The sequence below is a fragment of the Neolamprologus multifasciatus genome, chromosome 20 (assembly GCF_963576455.1).
Source record: "Neolamprologus multifasciatus chromosome 20, fNeoMul1.2, whole genome shotgun sequence".
Taxonomy (NCBI): domain Eukaryota; kingdom Metazoa; phylum Chordata; class Actinopteri; order Cichliformes; family Cichlidae; genus Neolamprologus; species Neolamprologus multifasciatus.
Window position 1 is genome coordinate 22,642,695 of NC_140458.1, and position 21,337 is coordinate 22,664,031.

At 40.6% G+C, this 21,337-nt stretch overlaps 1 protein-coding gene and 1 pseudogene across 2 annotated transcripts in view; one reads left to right on the top strand and one right to left on the bottom strand.

Moving 5' to 3' along the window:
• The window catches only part of LOC146494942 (copine-9-like), a 127,553-nt gene that overhangs the window by 36,974 nt on the left and 69,242 nt on the right, over positions 1–21,337 (top strand). For both annotated transcript variants that reach the window (XM_085147019.1, XM_085147021.1), the window contains exons 3-6: positions 35–81; positions 11,835–11,938; positions 13,669–13,708; positions 16,221–16,300. In XM_085147019.1, coding sequence (XP_085003145.1) covers positions 35–81; positions 11,835–11,938; positions 13,669–13,708; positions 16,221–16,300 — 271 coding nt within the window. The remainder of the gene's footprint in view (positions 1–34; positions 82–11,834; positions 11,939–13,668; positions 13,709–16,220; positions 16,301–21,337) is intronic.
• On the bottom strand, positions 2,538–5,251 carry LOC146494943 (uncharacterized; annotated as a pseudogene).

Consider the following 21,337-nt stretch of genomic DNA (forward strand, 5'->3'; position numbering starts at 1 on the left):
TTTTTGGCCTCTACTCCTCCACTTTCCCTTCCAGTTGTTGTGTTGTATCTGCAGGCTGTGGGAACCAAAGAATGGAGGGAGGTAAGTTAAGCAACCTTTCTATTCCCAATAACAATATCCAATATTTTTGTCTACATATCTGCCTTTATTTTATTTTTTTTATATATAGGGAATGAAATAAATGAGTTTTCTTCAGTGTTAGTGATTTTCAATCAGAACTTAAAATGGGGGTTATTAAGCTGAAGTCCAGAGGCAACTCACAAAAACCCCTGAGAACATTTTGTAGAAAATTGGAAGTGTGAGCCTCTTCACTTGCCCAGAAAGTGAAACCACATCTTGAACACCGGGGGGAAAAAGCCCCACATATCAGACCCAAACTGGTGAATTCATGTTGGAGGTAATGGAATAAATAAATTAAAAGACTCATAATTTTATGATGTTGAATGAAATGGATTCTTGTCATGACTCAGGGCAGTGAGAAAAAGAAGGTCAGTTCTTTTTCCACCTCATCAAAAATGCACCATCTGCTCCCCTTGACATCTTGCTGTCTCATCCACTGTCACTGTTTTAAAAGCAAGGTCATGTGACATTCCATTGCTCATTAACATTTTGAATACATTTTGATCTATTAGGTCCTTCACACAGTTCATGTCTCACATCTTGGCCCTACATTCCCTCATCTAGTTTGCCTACACTTTGCCTCTAGTCACTTTGTGTACTTTAGTCACACTATTTGGCTACCGTTGATCCCCTCATTTTAACGCACCTCACACCTTTGCTTTCCATGTGGTGGGGCTTAATCAAAAAGCACTGCATGAATTGCAGCACAATCAGCAGAGTAAATATCTCTCTGCCAGCCTTACATATTGACACCTCGAGGAGATAATTGCACATGGATGGAAACCTGGAAATCCTTTGTGTGCTATTGACATCATTATGCATTATGTAAATAATCTATATGTCATTTGTAAGTGCAATTCATGCAGAAATTATTCATTAACATTCAGTTACACTTACATGCAAACGTCCTGTGAGCATGATGGGTTTTTTTTTATATTGTGTGACTGTTTTGTTTATTATGTGTGTGCAGTATAGAAACCTTGTCCATCAAAATAAGGTGCAATAAATTTATATAATATTTCAAATGCACGTAATAACCATGTGATGGGAAGGACTCAGCTAATGAAGAATCATCTTGACACTGTATCATCTTACTAGGCCATATTTGTTATGCAAAACAAAGCTATCAGAATCAGAAAGGGTTTTATTGCCAAATGTTGAGCAGGTTTACAACATTAGGAAATGTTGTGGTGATCAGTGCCAAACATGGAATGATGCAGTGAACACAGTGTAGGTTCATGTGGGAACTAGGGGTGGGTTTTTATAATCGATTTATCGATTAAAATCGATTCTGGCTTGGATAACGTAAAATCGATTCATTAAAATCCTGAATCCATTTTTTAATATAAATTTATTTTGCCCGAAATGCCAGAATCTCTGGTGAAATCTCACAAAATTTCAACAACCACCAAACAGCTAAGACAGTAAATGAGAGCAGGAACATGGATTCTGCACAAAGACTTAAACACACAGCCCAACCGCGGATCAGAATCAGTGAGATGTTGCCTTTCTCACGGTCGGGGCTGAAAGCCAACAGCGCGCTGATTCTGATCTGTCGGCGGTCCGCGCTTTGTGTTCACGCCCTTTATGCGCTGATTCTAAAGCTGTTAGTTTTATCTCTCTCCAAACAATATTGACCGAACCAGCAGCAAAAGAAGATCCAAACTAGGCTTCACATAAACAACGTCATGAATTCACTCTGACTTTTATTGTTTTGCTTCGACCACAATGCACAGCTCTCTCTCGCATGCTCGCTCTCTTGCGCTCTCTCTCCCTCTCTCTCCTCTCTCTCCCTCTCTCTCTCTGTACTGTTTTCTGCATTACTCGCTTGCTTGTTACGCACAAGTCTACCGTTGTTTACAGCGCTATCGGCCGACGGTTTTTTTTTTTCGTTTTATATACTTCCGAAAATAAAACCTAATTTCTGCCGTTCAATACCGAACAAATTTAAACTTTTTAAAATTATGCAAAATGCAAAACGCTCAGCCTTGTCTCTAATAAAACCGCTGTAACTTCAGAGGTAATGTTCATGTGTTGATTAATGGTTTTCTTTCGTTTTTGATCTACTGCAGAAAATTTTTATAAAATCCCAGAACAGGAAAATCACCTTCATGTTTTTCTGTGTTTTATCCTCAGCTACTTTGACACAAAGGCCTCTGCTGTGATGCTCACACCTTTGATAAAGTCTTGGTGTGTCAGCTTCCTTTTTATAGATACAAAAATATGTAAATGTACTGATCTGAATTATAATATTTCTGACTGTCAAAATTTCCCAGATTCAAATCAAAGTGAATCGAATCGAATTAAATCGAATTGAATCGAATTAAATCGAATCGTGGATCGAATCGATTCGGGACCCTGTGAATCGGAATTGAATCGATTCTAGAAATCAGTGATGATACCCAGCCCTAGTGGGAACAGTCATATGGTTATTGTTCATGAGTCCAACAGCAGAGGGAAAGAAACTGTTCTTATGGTGAGAGGTTCTGGTGCGAATGGACCTGAGGGGAACAGGTCAAACAGATTGTGTCCAGGGTGAGAAGGGTCAGCTGTGATCCGAGCTGCACGCCCCAGTGTCCTGGAGGTGTACAGGTCCTGCAGAGATGGGAGTCTGCAGCCAATCACCTTCTCAGCAGAGCGCACAACACGCTGCAGTCTGTTTGTCCCTGATAGTGGCTCCAGCGTACCACACGGTGATGGAGGAGGTGAGGATGGACTCGATGATTGCAGTGTAGAATTGCATCATCGTCCGTGTTGGCAGGTTGAATTTCTTCAGCTGCCTCAGGAAGTACATCCTCTGCTGGGCTTTCTTTATGACAGAGGTGATGGTGAGCTCCCACTTCAGGTCCTGGGTGATGGTGGTACCCAGGAAGCGGAATGAGTCCACAGAGGTGATGAGGGTGTCAGTCAGGATGATGGGGGGGAGAGGGGCTGTGTGCTTTCTGAAGTCCACAATAATCTCCACTGTCTTCTGGGCATTCAGCACCAGGTTGTTGTGGCTGCACCAGGACACCAGACATTCCACCTCCCTCCTGTAGGCAGACTCATCCCCATCCGAGATGAGTCCAATAACGGTGGTGTCATCAGCAAACTTGATTAGCTTGACAGACTGGTGGGTGGAGGTGCAGCAGTTAGTGTACAGGGAGAAGAGCAGAGGAGAAAGAACACAGCCCTGAGCTGGTGCTGATGGTCCGGGAGTCCAAGACATTCTTTCCCAGCCTCACATGCTGCTTCCTGTCCGTCAGGAAGTCAGTGATCCACTGGCAGATGGGATCAGGCACATTCATCTGGGAAAGCTTGCCTTGGAGATGGTCTGGAAGGATGGTGTTGAAGGCAGAGGCACAAACAGGATCCTGGCGTAGGTTCCTGGGGAGTCCAGATGCTGCAGGATGAAGTGTAGAGCCATGTTGATAGCATCGTCTACAGACCTGTTGGCTCTGTATGCAAACTGCAGGGGGTCTAGGACGACCGTGAGGGTCTTGAGGTAGAAGAGAACCAGGCGCTCAAATGACTTCATGACCATGATGTCAGAGCCACAGGTCTGTAGTCATTTAGTCCAGTGATCCTTGGTTTCTTGGGGACGGGGATTATGGTAGAGGACTTGAAGCAGGCAGGCACATGACATGCCTGCAGTGAGGAGTTGGAAATGCCAGAAAACACTGGGGCCAGCTCGTTTGCACAGTGTCTGAGGGTGGCAGGAGACACACCATCTGGGCCAGGAGCTTTTCGAGCATTCAGACTCTTAAACTGCTTCCTCACATCTGCTTCATGAATATGAAGGGTTGTAGTGGGAGAAGGTGGTGTGAAATCCTCCTTGGTGTGGGGTGTGGAGGGGGGTGTTGTAGGTGAAGTGTTTGATGGTGGTGATGGCTCTATGGAGGGGGGAGAGGTGGGGGAATGAGTGTCCAAAGTGTCTCTATTGTTGGGGCCGTTGGAGGTGTGAAGGCTGCCTGATGGCTCGTCAAAACGGCAGTAAAAGTCGTTAAGGGTGTTGGCCAAGAGCAAGTCATCAGTGGAGTGGGGGGTTTAGGCTTGTAGTTGGTGATATTCCTAAAACGTTTCCACACAGAGGCCGAGTCATTCTCGCTGCTGCATCTTCTCACAGTGCTGATGTTTAGCAATGTCCACTTCTTTACTGAACCAGTACTTGGCCTCTCTGTAGCAGTCCCTGTCTCCGCTTCTGAACGCCTTTCTCTTTTCCAGCCACAGCTTTTTGAGTTTAGGAGTAAACCAGGGTTTGTCATTGTTATAACTCACCCTGGTGCGTGATGGCACAATGCTGTCCTCACAGAAGTGGATATAGGAGGTGACAGTGTCCGTAAACTTGTCCAAGCTGTTAGAAGCAGCCTTCATTGTGTCCCAGTCTGTAGACTCCAAACACGTGCGAAGCTCCTCCACAGCCTCGTTGCTCCACAGTTTTTTAGTCCTCACGACAGGTTTGGAGAGCTTCAGCCTCTGTCTGTACGTGGGGATCAGGTGGATCATGACGTGGTCAGAAAGTCCGAGTGAAGCGCGGGGCACCGTGCTGTAACCGTAGTCCAATATCCTCTCCTCTCTGGTCGGGCATTTAATATACTGCTTGTATTTGGGAAGCTCTTGGCTCAGATTGGCTTTGTTAAAGTCCCCAAGAGCAATAATGAGAGAGTCTGGGAATGTCCGCTCCATGTGCAGTATCTGCTCCGCGAGTGGGCACTGAGCTGCCTGCACATCCGTATCTGGCGGGATGTAAACAGCGGCCAAGATGAATGAAGCAAACTCCCGCGGAGAATAAAACGGTTTGCAGTGAATAAAAAGGTATTCCAGAGAGGAAGAGCAGTGCTGAGCAATCACTGTTACATCTGTGCACCAGCCACTATTAATGTAGAAGCAGACGCCTCCACCTGTGGTCTTACCAGAGAGAGAAGCCTGTCGGTCCGTGCGCAGCAGATGAAAACCCTCCAACTTTAGCGCACAGTCCGGGATGTCCCTCACAGAGCCACGACTCCATAAAACATAAGACACAGGAGGAGGCAAAGTCTCTGTTCATGCTTCTCATCAGGGCCAGCTCATCCATCTTATTCCGGAGTGAGCGTACGTTGGAAAGGAAGATCCCAGGAAGAGCAGTTCGCAGTCCGCGCCTCCTCAGACGCACGAGTGCACCGTCTCGCTTTCCTCTCCTTCGGCGTCTCACTTTCCTGACCAAGGTCTGTAGTAAATCTGCCGCAGATGCGACAAATATTGGAAGTAAATCCACAGGTGTTGTAGTCCTGTAGTTAAGAAGCTCTTCTCTGGTGTAAGAATATCCAGAAGAGTGCCCAGACACACAAGTTATGCACGAAAACAAAACAGAAGTAACGCACTGAAGTACCAGGGCATCCATACGCGGCTCCATCTTGGTTTCAAAGGGGTCGATGGTATATTGATGGTATATACGGCTAATATTGCATAGCCTGTACACAAAATGATTCCTGCTAATGCAATAATTTCATTCTATGACATACAAGATGATGCTGAAGCTTGATTGCTGGAGTTTTTCAGTTCCAGTTGCATCAGACTGTTTATGTCACGGGCTGCAACGGCAGACCGTGGAGTTGCAGTGAAAGTAGGGCCCAAACGCGAGACTTTTAGTGAAGGACAGTGGATTTATTGACAGGAGGTGGAAAACACACAACTATATACAAAATCCAGGCACTGTGGTCCTGTGGCGATTCTCCCTGAATCCCACACAGTGCAGATGTCCGTGAAAGGTGAAAAGTGGCGACTCCAAAAAACTCCTATTCCCACACCATGACTTCAAAACACACTCCGCTCCAGATTCCTGGTAACACAAACACATTAAGGTTAGCAGGAAATCTATTATCTCAAAGGTTTACACAAAAGTCCACAGCTGACGAGTTCTGACTCAAGGATCCAGCGTCGGCCTCAGCTCAGCTGCAGTCTTAAACACCGCTCCCTTGACGAGCGTAATCTGCTGCAGCTGGCAGAGGAGGACGAGCGGCAGGTGTGGCTGTCTCTAGTGCAGAAACACTTCCGGGTTCGCAGTCCTCAGCAAACCAAAACATCCGGAAGCTCACACGGAGAAACCAGGAGAAAAAAGGAGAGAAAACCAAAACACCACACGGAAAATATAAACATAAACATACACTAAAATACATGAGCCCTGGGTCCCTAGACCCAGGCCATGACAGTTTACTCATTTGTTTTATGATCACAAGCGGTTCAGCTATGATCCTCCACTTAAAGGTCAACAAATCAGCAGTAGTACCCCATTGATGACTGCAGACTACTCCGTCTCAGCTCTGTCTGTGTGATTACATGCCCTTAAGCCAGAAACGAAGGTAGAGCTACACTGGCAATGGAATTTTGTGGTGATGCAAACTGTATTTCATCAAATCAGTGTTATAATTGCATTCACTGAACAGACTAAACTCTAGGAAGCTATAGTAGGTTATTAAGCTGGTACTTTTATTTATCATCCTCCCCACAACAAAGGAATCTTATTGTCTTGTTAACGGACAGAAAGCATGTGGATTTTTTTTTTCTGTCTCTAATGAAAGTCTTTATAGAATTAAACCGAGGAAAATCACCAGAAAACAATCCTAGGAGTTAAACAAGTCCCAGATTGTGTTTCTGTAACTGTAATCATCACACAGTGATCCATTTTCCCCACAAACATTTTCTGTAGTGCCTACATTTTAAGAGCATAGCAAACCTTTATCCTGTTAGTCCAAAAGAGTTAGGTCCATATGTTTCTGGACAGTGACACTTTTTTTCCCTTAGAATTCTTCTTGCTACTTTTATCAGCAGCCACGTCTTTAGTAAACAAAAGGCCCTGTTTCACTGGCTACTCTATATTTTCCCTTCCCATAAATCTTGTACAAGTTAATCTGGGTTTCATGTGTCCAAAGAACTTTTAGCTGTGCAGACTCTTTTAGACGTTTCCTGCCGAGGTTTAATTTTGTCTTCTTGTTCTTGAGTGTAACCAGTGGTTTGCACCTTCTTGTAAACCTATATGTCCACTGATGATGTTGCCACCTGATGGTAGACTTTGACAGTGATACACCTACCTCCTCTAAAGTTTTATGGATATGTCATGGACATTTATGGGTATGTCTAGATTTTGTGAATGAATTTTTTCTCACCATGGAAATAATTCTGGTATCATGCACTTCAATATTCTGTGTTTTTTACTATCATAGATTGATTTTGTTTTCTCAGCCTATCCCAAAAGGTTGATTCTGTTCATCTGGATGTAGCGTTTTCAGTGGGAGAAATGTTTCGTTACTGATCCAAGTGACTTCTTCAGTCTCAGCTGACTGCAGGCTTCCCTAACCTTATAAACAGTACATTTGCAGTAAATGTGGTTACCTCAGCTGGACATTTGTCAAAGCTGGGAAGACACCTAAAGACAGCTCCAGCTGATCCAGGAGAGAAGGACAGCTGCTGCATAAGCGTAGTAGTGATCCTGTATGTGTCAGGAATATCGGAACGGTTGAAACGCATTCTCTCTAAACACCGCATATCTGTGGCTTTTAAACCATAAAACATGCTGCACCAAAAATTGGTCCACCCCAAGGATCACACCACAAACAGAGTAACATAGTATACGCTGTTAAGTGCCAGGAGGATTGCCAGGATTTATACATCGGGGAAACCAAACAACCTCTGGCGAAGCGGATGGCACAACACAGAAGAGCTACTTCGTCAAGCCAGGACTCTGCAGTCTATTTACACCTACAGGCCAGTGGACACTCTTTCAATGATGAGGATGTACACATCCTGGACAGGGAGGAACACTGGTTTGAGCGCGGAGTCAAGGAGGCCATTTACGTGAAAAGGGAAAGACCATCTCTGAATCGAGGAGGGGGCCTAAGGGTACATCTTTCACCATCTTGCAATCCTGTGATTGCAGCCATTCCCCAGCTCTCTGTGAATGGTACTCATGGACATTGATCAGTGGGCTTTGATCAGTGGTCAAGATCATTTGCATAATTATGATGAGGGTGACATCAGGACACTTTTCTCAGCCTAATGACAGCCTCCTTCACTTCTACCAATGTCTTTGGGTCTCATATTATGAATTCCAGTGTACAGATACCAAATACAAACATTTTTATCTTCCATCTACGCTCATCTTTTTCAGATCTTTCTTCAGGCCTTTTTTTTATCATTTTTTTGTAATACAACAAAAATTTAAGAAGTGAACTTCTAAAAGTGACTACAGTTAACAGGGGTTTCTAAACCCCTTTAATTAATGGTGAACATTTGCATTTTAAACACATCTTGACTGTTTGATTTAAAATCCACGGTGGTGGTGTGCAGAGGCAAAAAAAAAAAAAAAAAAACCAAACAAAAAACTGCCACTGTCCAAAAACTTATGGACTATGCTTGGCCAGGAGAGGTTTTCACAGTTTATTGTATATTAGCTAAACTTGGCAGCCACTGTGAAAATGAATGCTAAACCCTAATTCATTTTCCACGTTTCATCGTTTGAAATATAATTGTTTCAGTGGTGATCAGTTGAAAAGTGTTTGCAGATGAGTCGGCATCTTGAAAATGAAAACATGGGTTCCCATGAATTAATCATCTAGTTTGTCTGCAGTCTGTCCCCATTAAAATGACTAAACTCCATGAATTTTAACCACTTTTCAAGTTTCACTTTTTTTATTTGGCATTTCTGATTGAAATTAAACCAAACAAACAAAAACAAACATGGTCACACTCTGTAGCTTTCTGTCAGCAATGCTACTGTACACTTTGACTAAATTCACTTGGTTGTTTGCATTATAGGACACAGACACAGCAAGATTGCTATCCTACTATGGATTTCGGGGTGTTACTTCTGTTGATTCACTTGAAACATTTCTGTGTTCGTCTTTAATGAGAGTTTCTCTCACTTGCTTGAAGTGGGTGGGAGTTCATTCCCTGCAGCAATCAGGATTTTGCAACCTTTGAATCAAGATATGATGACAATTATGGGGTTGTTTTCTTAAGATGTCAAGCCTCTGCTCATTAAATTTGTTCAAAACACACCCACACAGTCCTGGTGAAGCAGATTAGCTTGATAGCTAGTTGAACTCCTACTTTTAAATCTGATTTTGGGTTATTTAATCATGACTATTCAATGCTACAGAAAAAGAACACTTTAATTTGAAGGAACTTTTGGATTTGAAAGGCTTTAAGATCACATTTAAGATGGCAATTATCGCCTCTTCCTATAAGCTGTTTGAATTGTTGCTTGTATACATGTTAATTTGGGTTCTGAGTGCTAAATCCAAGATCAGTTTTCTCTCGGGCAAACATGCATCCATGTTGTGCTAAGGAAGATAGTATTGAATTACACCAATTACAATATATGTGGTAGTGCTGAATTCTTATTCTAATACCTGTCAAATATGCTTTCAGACATGTCTACTTACCAGGCTTAGAACTGCAGATTTCCAAGGAAACAAATCTCTTTAAACCCTCTGAAACAAATGGTTCAAAGATCCCTTATGCAGCTTTTGTATTACAGTCTCTATGAACTCCATTTAGCTTACCCAATAAACGCAAAAAACGCTCCCATAACGACATACACGGAAAACAAATTGAAGAGCAGGTCTTTCTTCTGTGCACCAATGTTGTTGTTATTTAACAGTTTTTTAGCCTTGAGTCAGTTTTTCTGTGACCCAGTGTATTTCTGACAGTGAACAAATGTTCCCTGGCAGTACTTTAGTGAAAAACAATAGATGAAAGGAGTGGAATGTTGATAAAAAGCATGTATGTGTAATAGGATTACATCTGTAACCAACTCATTTTACAGTCTTAGCGCCGCTGCCTTTAAAACTCCTTACTTAGCCAAGAATAAGAAAAAAAATCACTGACAAAGCCATTCCTAACCTTTGCCCACAATGCTCTAACATCTATTAACCCAGTGGTTCCCAAACTTTTTTTGTTGGGCCCCCCTTGTTTTACAAGAAAAATGTTCGCGCCCCCCCTCGCGCGCGCGCATGAACACATCATCCAACCACACACGCCCATATTTTGCTCCATTGCGGTTTATTTCACACCTCAAACATTTAGTAAACAATTAAGCAAATACAAGTAATCTGCAATAAATGACAGGTAGTAAGGAAATAAACTACTAAGTCTTTTACGCTACATCCACATCTACACGGGTATTTTTGAAAACGCAGCTGTTTCGTCCACACGTAAACGGCGTTTCGAATCACCGAGAACAGAGATTTTTTAAAACTCCTTTTTTGCGTTTACGTGTGGACGAGGAATACAGAGTTCGTCACGCAATGTCAAAGGTATGTGCCTTTTTTCACCTCACGCTGTGTGCACGTTATTGTTTACATGAGATGAATTGCAGAATGGCAGACAGAGACGAAATACTGTTAATCTGACTATCTGCAGGTTTTACACGCTTACATATACACGCAGTTACTGTCCCTCCATTTAGAAAGGCAGAGGTGTCACGGTGTAATTATTTTACGTGTAGTTGTTTTTTTCCTGTGTAATAATATTCAACATTGCTATCAATACATTTTTCAAAAAATCCCTCTGCAAATTGGGTTCAAAAACATAAACAACTGTTGGATGCTGTTTGCCCGTGATTTGAACCGGGGAACAAATTGTGGCAGGATGAGCCTGATGTTATTTGTATCCCACTGTAACTTTACTGTATAAAGAGCTAACATCTCCAAAATGTCAGGAGTAGTTAGTCATTACAACAAGTGTTTGTAAACTACAAATCAAGAATGTGGGATACTGTTTGTCCGTGATTTAAACAGCCCAGCGCTGCTCCCAACGAAGGGAAAACAAATTCTGCAGGGAGACCTACCTCGGCACTTGTGCAGGTGAAACCAAAGGGAAGATATGCTTCACCATAGAATGAAGTTGGTTTGGAAACATATTCAGCTATGCTTCATCTCCTGCTTTGCGTTCGTGTGAGCGCCCGTGCTAGCAGTGTCCAAGCGTTGTTTTTTTGTTTTTTTCCCTTTTCATGCCGCGCCCCCCCCTGCAATGGCTCTGCGCCCCCCCTAGGGGGCGGGCCCCACACTTTGGGAACGTCTGTATTAACCAATCATGTCAGAGTCAGATTATAAACCAAAGGCCTCCATCCCTGAAAATAGTAACACCGCAAGAAAATATCACGGGCTTTTCCCTGCGGGTCGATACGGCGGGTCAGTTCTAAGGTCTAATATAGTAACCTGCGAGCCCTTGGTAATGGATAGGCTGGGGACACGGTTGATAGCGCGGATTATGTGCGCTGGGCACTAAGGACATGAGTCGAGGTATTGTGGCTGTGGTGAGGCAGTGCTAAGATCAATAGCTCATTACACGGTGCTGTCAGGCCATGCCACAGCCCCGCGGCCGGCAGTCCACCGGGGGATTACTGGCGTGATTGTCAGTATGATGGAGAGACAGTCTGGCCCAGGAGAGAGGCTGGGACTGAGTCTCTGTGGGCTCGCAATGTGGAGAGCCTCCTCCAGAGTAACACTGATTTCTCTAGAGAAACAAGGTTCAGCAAAATACAATGCAGCTCAGTGTCATACTGAGTTTTGCAAAGGTGAATTTGTGTCTATGGATTCCAGTTCTGTGTATAAATTTATTAATGACTTGTTGCTAAACCTCATGAATTTTACTCGGTTGTATCTCTGGTGTATTTTTTCTTAAAGCAAGTTTTATAGCATATATAAAAAAAATCGTTGCTACTGTTACCACCAATTATCACTTCTTTTTTTCTGTAGTTTGGCAGGACAGAGGTTATCGATAACACTCGGAATCCTGATTTCGTCAGGAAGTTTGTCCTGGATTTCTTCTTTGAAGAAAAACAGAATCTAAGGTTTGATGTGTAAGTAGCCTGACTTTGCTTGCTCTTAATAAATCTAAAGTAATTTAAACATGAGCACACTGTGGAAAAACTGAAATGGGGATGCAGAGATAATTAACCTAGTAATGCCTTTGATTACACTTCAATAATTTCTTTTCTCTGTAGATCCTCAGTTTATTGACTTTACTAAGTAACAGACCAAAGTCAAACAGTAGACTGTTCACAGAATAGTGAAGTGGTTAGCACTGTCACCTCACAGCAAGAACGTTATTGGTTTGAATTTGCTGGCCAGTCTTTCTGTGGTGAGGTCACATGGTCTCCCTGTATGTGTGGGTTTCAGTTTAACTGGTGGTTCAAAATTAGCTGTAGGTGTGAATGATTGTCAGGCCTCTGATGAACTGGCGGCCCAGCGACAGCTGGAATAGGCTACTTCCTCTTCCCCCAGCACTTTTCAGTATCATATACATGTACATATACCCATACTTAAGGGGCATCCACATGGAAAGAGACTAGCATTAACATAGCAACCAGAGACTATGAGATGCTAGCAGACACAAACTTTTAGGCAGACAACTGAGTGGCAGCAAAGGATACTCAATGTTTGATCTGCCAGGGGGATGTAAATATGTTAAACTACTATAATGCGTTTAAGCAGTGTATATTACTGCATTTCCATAATTTATTAATTTACACTGCTTATTATTTACTTAAAAACAAATTGTTTGCTGATAAATACAATCACGTTGATGTGATGCATTTCAGAGGAAAGATGCTAAAATATCATTAATGTTGTTATTCATTAATTTTGAAAAAATAAAAAATTGTGAGAATTTTAAATAAATTTTATTATTATTATTATTATTATTATTATTATTATTAATAATAATAATAATAATAATAATAATAATAATAATTGTGTTTTATTAAGTAGAATTTAGTTTATTGGAGATTATAAAATTATAGACTGTGTATAAAAGATGGATGTAGATGACATCAACTGGTTAGTGAAGTCCTGCTGTGAAGCTGAGGATATTTCAGTGTTGCCAGTGTTTAAGAGCACATTTCCCTTAGCCTTCTACGCAAACAAAAGCCTATTTTATCAAAGAGTCGCCCCCTGCTGGCAGCGATAAATAATGTTTGTTTAGGGTACATTCAGACCTGGAAGCATTATTCACATGCTTAAAAATGTCTTCCTGCCAGATAACCCAGAAGATAAAACTCTGCAATTGGTCCTATAATCAGACTTTTCTGCTGAGTTGCAAAGTCATGGCATCACAGTAATGTGGCTGATCACTGCTGTGAAGAAAACAAGCAACAGAAAAATCATGCTCCTCTCCTCTGACCAGAGTTACTCTACTGCACTTTTCAAAACTGTAATAAGCAGGGCAGTTGTGGAACGTTTTGGACTAATTTGAAACAAATATTCAAGACCTACATGTGGCTTTTTATCCAACTTTTGGACTATACTCTAACATTAAGTAAGCAGACTCTTTTTTTTGTTAGCACACCAGTTGGTTCCCATGTGAAAAGAAAAATCAGTTTAAGAGCTTATTACTCTGACTGTTCAAACCTGTGTGTTTCAACTCCAGGGTTAACATAGTTTCTCTAAGTTAGAACTGCTGCTTTCTGAATAAACACCCTCATTGTTCCCAGACTAATAACAAGGAAGCCCATTTATGCACTTGTCCAAAATCTCCTCCAATATAAATTCACAAGTTCTTCCTCTTGTGCCATCTATTTGTTTCTCACAGGTACAATGTGGACTCCAGAAGCTGTAACATATCCAAACACGTAAGTACAGTATGTCAACCTCAAACGACAGTTTTGACTTAGAGCTGAAGGCTGCTGGCAACATTCAAATGTATCACGTTATTCAGCATTACTCACGCTGTAAATGCTAATTTACAGTCAATGAGTGCAGCAGCTGACAGTGAATCAGCATGAAGAAAAAAGTGGAATTCCATCCCATGACAATGTCTTTTATTCTTCTTCTTCCCCACTAAAATAAATCACACTGGAGAACAGAAGGTGAGTGGTTTCAGCTGAAGAGTGTTGGTCTCATGAGTCCTTGTATTATTATGTCCTTTATTCATTTCATTTTTTTTATGTTCCATTATATTTCAGCATCCCCAGAAGAATCTTGTGATTTTTCTGTGTGTGTGTGTGATTCATTCCCTTTAATTTCATCATATTTTTTCTCCCATTCTTTCATCTCATTTCATCAAGGACAAACAGCAGCAGCTCCCACCTGGAAAGCCCCCCTCCCCGTAGTGTTGTTCCTCATTTTGTCTGTCTGCATTTTATCATTAACTCAGGTAAAAGCAACTTTCACAACTCCACTTCAAAGTGAAAGCAGCTGTCGTTGTTGTTCCAGGCAGTATACTACAGCAGATTGTGCATGTCAGGGCATTTACAGGAGCTACACGCATACCCGCTTTGCAGGACTCGCACCTACACCTGCTCGCGCCCACGCACCGCAAACATCAACGCTCTGCCCTTGTTGTTGTGCAGGAGTTTCATTATGTTGTGTCATCGCCTCTTTTTTTAATGTTGCCATATGGTTTTCTTTGTAGTGGTTGGGAAGGTTGTAAACTTCCAAATCTGTTGTTGTCAATAAAAATGCTGAACGAAAGGGAAACCTTTATTTCTACTTATAGGACATTTGCCCCACACACAGTGTCGGCCCTTTTAAGAATAATCAATCGGTCAACAAGCAGCTGAATAATGCAGTCCTCCAGGGTTTCCTGGGCTTGACCTAGTTGGAATAATGAATGCTTATGTAAATCATGGACTCAAACTCTGAAGTTAATGTTTAATTTAAAATGGCACTTCAGTAAGATGAGATTAAACTTTAATGGAACTTTAATAACTTTAATATCTTTGATAATATCCGTATTGATTTTATGGTCTTTCTCAACTATTATAGAGCCCATTATCTTTAGTGTTAACCCTTTAACGTTAAAGCACTGAAGAGCCAGAGGTGTCTAGAGTCAGATGTTTCATAGAGTTTAATGGGCTGGTTCCCTCGTTGCCAACTTTTATAACTCTAGTGGATAAAGTTGAGGAGCTGCAAAATGAAACGAGCATGTGCTGTCACAACCCAGGCCTACAGGACAGGGCAAGACTCTCAGTGATCCACATCATGAGTCCAAGCAAACGCCAAAATTAGTGATACCAGAGCAAAGGTGAAGCTAAAAGGAGACATGGGGTGGCGCTGATCCCCCCAACATTGTGTTGTCACATATTGCAATGAGTACTGCCCTCCATTTAACAAAAATCCAAAAATTAAAAAATCAAGGCTTATTCCAAAGGTGACCACAACTTGTCCATCAGGGCCCCTCAGCTTTGGAATACAAATAGACGAGTCTCAGGAAATCTGTGACTTCTTTGAAATCACTTGGACAAACCCATTTTTATAAATTTGCTTTTATCTAATGTCTATCTTGTTTGTCACTCTCATTTTAGACCTTAAATGCTATTGTGTGTATATTTTTTAACTGTCTTGTGTATTTTTGAATTTAATATCAATATATCCTATATCCCAATGTCTCTTTAACTTGGCTCCATTTTATTTCTGTCCTGGTTTTTGTATTTTACTCGTACTTGCATGTCAAAACACCCCGTACTCTGTTTTTAAAGGCATTTAAATGTCATATTAGTAATAGTAGTAGTATTAGTTTATCAAACAACTATGTGTGAACGATTTCAGGGGGAAAAGAATCACAATACCCTTTTGGTGGGAAAAAGCCATTGTTGCACACAGTGTAACAATGGATATATAACTATGTTATTTAAAATAACATAAAGTATGTGCACTTGAAGTGGTTGTGCCAATTCTGTTAGTTGGTAGCTACAGATGCAACGCAATACACTTTAAATTGTAGAAAACTGAGTGCCACACATACGTCTGTTGGCCATACTGCTTAATGCATGTTAATGTGGCAGGATGTCTGTGCACAGCTAAAATCAATCCCACGTTCTGAATTTTCAGTCAGGACACTGACGTAGTTTGATTTTGATTTTTTGTTGAATTTTTTGTTTTCTGTTTTCCCTAACTAGTTACTAGGACCTCCTGTGCCATCTATGCCATCCACATTCTTGAAAACGTCCCTTCTCTAGAAGCCTATAGAGCCATTACACTGTCTATCCTGTAGGGTCTAAAGTTAAGAAGGGCTCCATTATAATTATCTGAAGGCATATATTTATATTTCTACTGTAGTGTATTTGAGCCTGTTTTGAAGCCTGGGTTATTGATTAGTACTGTCTTGCAATTAATTGTCTTCTTTCTGCCCTTTCCCCCTCGAAGGACTTTCTGGGCCAGACCTTCTGCACACTCGGAGAAATTATCGGCTCCACAGGAGGAAGGATGGAGAGGACCCTCTCGTAAGTCCCTCACACCCTTTCTATTGTCTCATTGTGAAATGACTTCCCTCCTTTTCTGTTTATTTATTTATTTTGTTTAAGCGGTGAATCATAAATAGAAATTATGCACATAAATAATTTCTTCAGCTGGGCAGAATGAAACGAGTCCCCCCTCCATCTTTTGTTTCATTTTTATCGATGGCTGCTGGGGAAAACAACATCTCACTGATGCAGTGTGTACAGACTCGCTCGGCTAAATAGCCTCATCTATTACAGCGTTAGATCAGAATAAGCGAGACCAGGCAAGCCTGCTGTATCACTGCACTCTGAGCTGTTGCTCCTGAAGTAGTATTGAGTTTTACTGTGTTGAACAAAAGTGGGATGCGCAGTAGAAGTCAATATAACGTTGGATGCTGACAGATATACAGAATACGCTCATATTTTCCGCCAGGCAGCATGTTGATAGTAGAAACCAATGCTTTTCTTTTTCAGATAATAAAAGGTAGATTAGTGTGCACTTTTTGTGAGCTCAACCCCCCCTATTTTTTTCACACTGCATCCCTGCAGTGTTAGATAACACCCAGTGTTCTGAGGAGTGAACAAACTGCTGGGAGACAGAGAGAGATGTGAGGTCAGAGCGGTAACCGGCCAGATGTGAACCCATTTTATTGCAAGGACGAAGCATCTCGCTTTTTCTCTGCCTATACAGTTCAGAGTTCATCTTAAAGGGTGCAAGGAAACAATTCTTCTTCTCAGTGGCCCTCAAAGTAGCCCTTTGTGGAGCAGCACATAAATTAGAAGCTGGATTATATGAGCTCTGTGAGTGTCACTGCTGTCTTAAATTTTGACTTAAATTTCCTTGATGTAAATCAGGGGTCCCCAATCCCAGTCCACAAGGGCCGGTGTCCCTGCAGGTTTTAGATGTGTCCTTGATCCATCAAGGCTGATTTAAATGGGTAAATTACTTCTCAACATGTCTTGAAGTTCTCCAGAGGCCTGGTAATGAACTAATCATGTCATTCAGGTGTGTTGACTCAGGGTAAGATCTAAAACCTGGGAATTATATACACGTGACTGGAGGTTAAATCCTGTGACGAAGATAGTCACACTTGTCGAAGTTTGACAAAAGAAAATAACATTTTTAGACTCCACATTTCTTGCTCATTTTTCTCTGATCTGCCACAGACTATAGATAAAAAGTAGCATTTTGGCTATTTCTGGCATATTTATATTGATCTGTCCCTTTAAAATAGATACATTCAAAACTCAAAAACTTTGCTTTCCTTCAAAACATTGTAAGGTACTGACATGTACGCCACCAGGTAATAACCGCAATTTAAAACCATGCAATGAAACTAATCTGAGTTCAAAAAGTATCTGACTCAGAACTGTGGGATTCTGACTACACCTCACCTTGTAGCACTGCATGGATGTCTTTTCCTGATTCTAATGTGTTTAAAGTGTGTTAAAAAATGGGACAGTTGTCCAGTCTTTACCCAGAATCCAAAGGGATGTACTTAAGCCTTGTTTTATTCAACCAATAGTCCAAAGCTGGATTTAGTTTATGATAACATCAAACAGAAAAAAACATTGGAGGTTGGTACCACAGACTGTATATAACAGATGGATGCAGACATTGCGATATCAATCAAAAACTCAAGTTTGGCATTTTAACCAACAATTTATGAGATTTTTTTTTTTTTTTTTACCAAACATTGCAATATTTGGACAAGAGTGCAGAGGTGGGGAGTTGTCATCTAATGCTAGTGTTGGTTAGGGTTGGTTTCCCTAAACCATGAAATACTTTCTAGAAAATTTTGGAACTGAAGTGTTTATTGAACCTGCACAGTAAAATTCACTGAGTAAATTTTACTCAAACTGAATAAAATTTTACTCTAAGAAAGACAGTATTTGGTCCCAGTCTAAATGGAGTAAAATCTACTCTTATGGCAGAGTCATACTTTCAGAGTTAAATATACTCTATTTAGTGCAAATATTTTACTCTACATGATGATAATTTACTCAGTTTAGTATAAAATAAAAACAACTCCACCCTAATTTCATTCTAAATAGAACAGAATTTTACTCTGAATAGAATTATAAATAGAAGAAAAATTAACTTTATTTCACTCACTATGTAACTGTATTACAATCATTCACTGCAAGGTTTTAAGGGTACAATAAATAAACCAGAAAAATATATTTTTGTTTTAGCAGCCACCTTTATTGTTCAGAGGAAACAGTTTGGTACAATATAAAAACTGGAATCACCATGACTGTATGACACCTGTGAATCAAATGCTTTACAACAGAAAAGCTCTTTGGCATGAATTACATGAGGTCCGTCTGTTTTACACAGAACTTGAAAATCATTGAAATGCTCATTGAGACACACTGTTTGCAGTGCAAAAGTAATCAACAATAACTTCTCATCCTTCACAACAACATGGTAGAACTTGGCATTTCACAATGGACTTTTATACAAACAACTAAATCTGCACAATAAATATTTCCATGGTGTTTTGCCCATCTAACATTTAACACCTTGGTGTTGATTGGTAGCTGAAGAGTCTCTGCCATCTCACAGCCCCAGTCCAATGCATTTCAAGAAAGCCTGTTATTTGGTCCAGTGGTCAGTCTCTTGGGGTCAAATGTCTGCCAACTGAAAGCAATAGGACTTTGATGTTTTATTGGCAATGTTTTAATTACATTTTTGAAACTTTTCAATTGTTTATTTTAAAGAAGCTGTGTTTTGCTTGATTGCGTATGCACCAGCTATGCAAAAGTGGTCCTGTTTTAAGTATACATGTAGAATAATGCATCATGAAATGATGCTTTGTAGCAACTTCTTGTGTGGAAACAAACCTTTGAATAACTTGTGGTGTTCGGCGATCAGGTGTTTCAAGAAAATAGTGATACCTTTTGATAACACTGCTGAAAATACAATATTCACTATTTGAAACAACAGCAGTAGCAAATACCAGTGCTGATCGTTTGGACAAACTAAGTCTCCAAAGATGAGTAGTAGATGCCGATGTAAACACCAGGACTGGATGGCATTTAACTCCAAGTCATTTGAGTCCTCTCCCAACTTCACTGTAGGTGGTTTGTTGTTTTGTTCCATTTAGCCATAGTTAAAGCTCTTAATTCTCATGTCCTTTGATGTTGTATACTGATCTATTGCATGTAACATAATCAGTTTCATTTCATATTGTGCAACTCCTTCCAAGATATTGTGCATAATATCAACAGAGAAATTTAGAATCCAAGACTGTTTAACACCTATCACATAAGGCAGTCTGGGATTTGCCTCCATTTTTTGGCAATGTTCAATATGAAGTGCTTGAGTTCACATGATTATCTTGGGTGAATCCTCTGTAAACTATTTCTGAAAGTCCTCTTTCTCAGCAAGACAAAAGTAGCAACAATATCTGGCACTAAATGACTCTAGAAAACCAAACAGACAGTGAAGACCAAGGTTGTCAGTAGTAACTTGGACAATAGTTCCATGTACTGGGTCATCACGCAGGGCAATCGTAATTCCATCCCCACCAGGATTTTCATATCCTTCACAATTGGATCAAGTATCTTAGAGAAGCCATATGTTCGGGATGTTGAACTTCTTGGCAACTGTGAACATAATAAAATTGCATTATACATTTGAAATAAACACCAGAACAAGGCAAAGAAAGTGAAATTAAATAAATTGAGCAAAATAAACCTAAACAGTTGGTATAGCAGCTATTATAACATCATCCCCAAAGCTTGACTGATTCACACTATGAAACACGCAGGAAATGTTGACGTTTTTTACTCACCGCATTCCAAAAATGATCTGTAGGTAAGTTGGCCCTCAAAACAGATGTACTTCTGTCAGGGCTGGACTGGGACAAAAAATCGGCCCGGGCATTTTGACTGGTGACCGGCCCACCAGGAAAAACCATAAATCCTTTGAATGAAAACAAAAACTGTTGTCACAGTGATGTACACTGTCTTGTTGGTATATATGTATCAATCTAATAAACTTAAACCTACACCATCCTCCCTATTCTGGTATTCTAAACAGTACCCGAAAGTAGACTGCTTGGTCGAGTTAACCTCCTGAACTATCTACAACACATGGTGAAAACCTAAAATTAAGACAGAGAAGACTAGAGGTGAGACATGATCATTACTGATTACTGATGACAGATTTAGATATATTTTCATAAACCATTCATTTGCCACATCAATAAACAGCATGGCAGGGCAAAATATTTTTTTCTAACATGGCAACCTTTAAAAAGTGAAAGGAGATATAAAGACAGGTGAGAAAGAATAAAACTTAACTGACTTTTTGATGGCATTTTACACACAGTACTGGTACAGAATCTAGAAAATGTGGTAAAATACTGGCATCATATACGGTACTTAGCTACTTCTGAAGAAATTATGATGGGGCCCAAAAAAAAAGTACTGATGTTTTTATTTTGTGAAAAAGTGAAACATTAGTATCGTTACATTACCATTCAGTTTGAGGGTTACAACAGAAAATTATATATTTATTGCTCACGGGGTATCAGATGGGATTATTTTAACAAACCATTAACATTTTGGCTGATAACTATTTTTATTCTCCTGTAACTTTACTATATAAAGAGCTAAATCCTCCAAAGTTTCAGGAGTAATGCCTCATAATACGAAGTGTTTGTGAACAAAAAATCAGCAATGTGGGATACTGTTTGTCCGTGATTTACACAGGGGGAACAAATTGTGGCAGGATCAGCCTGATATTATTTGTATCCCACTATAACTTCATTGTATAAAGAGCTAACATCTCAAAAATGTCAGGAGTAGTTAGTCATTATAAGAAGTGTTTGTAAACTAAAAATCAACAATGTGGGATACTGTTTGTCCGTGATTTGGACAGTCCAGCGTGTGCTCCTGACGCAGGGGAAACAAATTCTGTCGGGGATACCTAGTTTGGCACGACACCTGTCCAAACTGTGTTCCTTTTCACCTCAATACCAAATGCGCAATATTTTCTCTGAATACGAGAAGATTCCATTTTTTACGGGA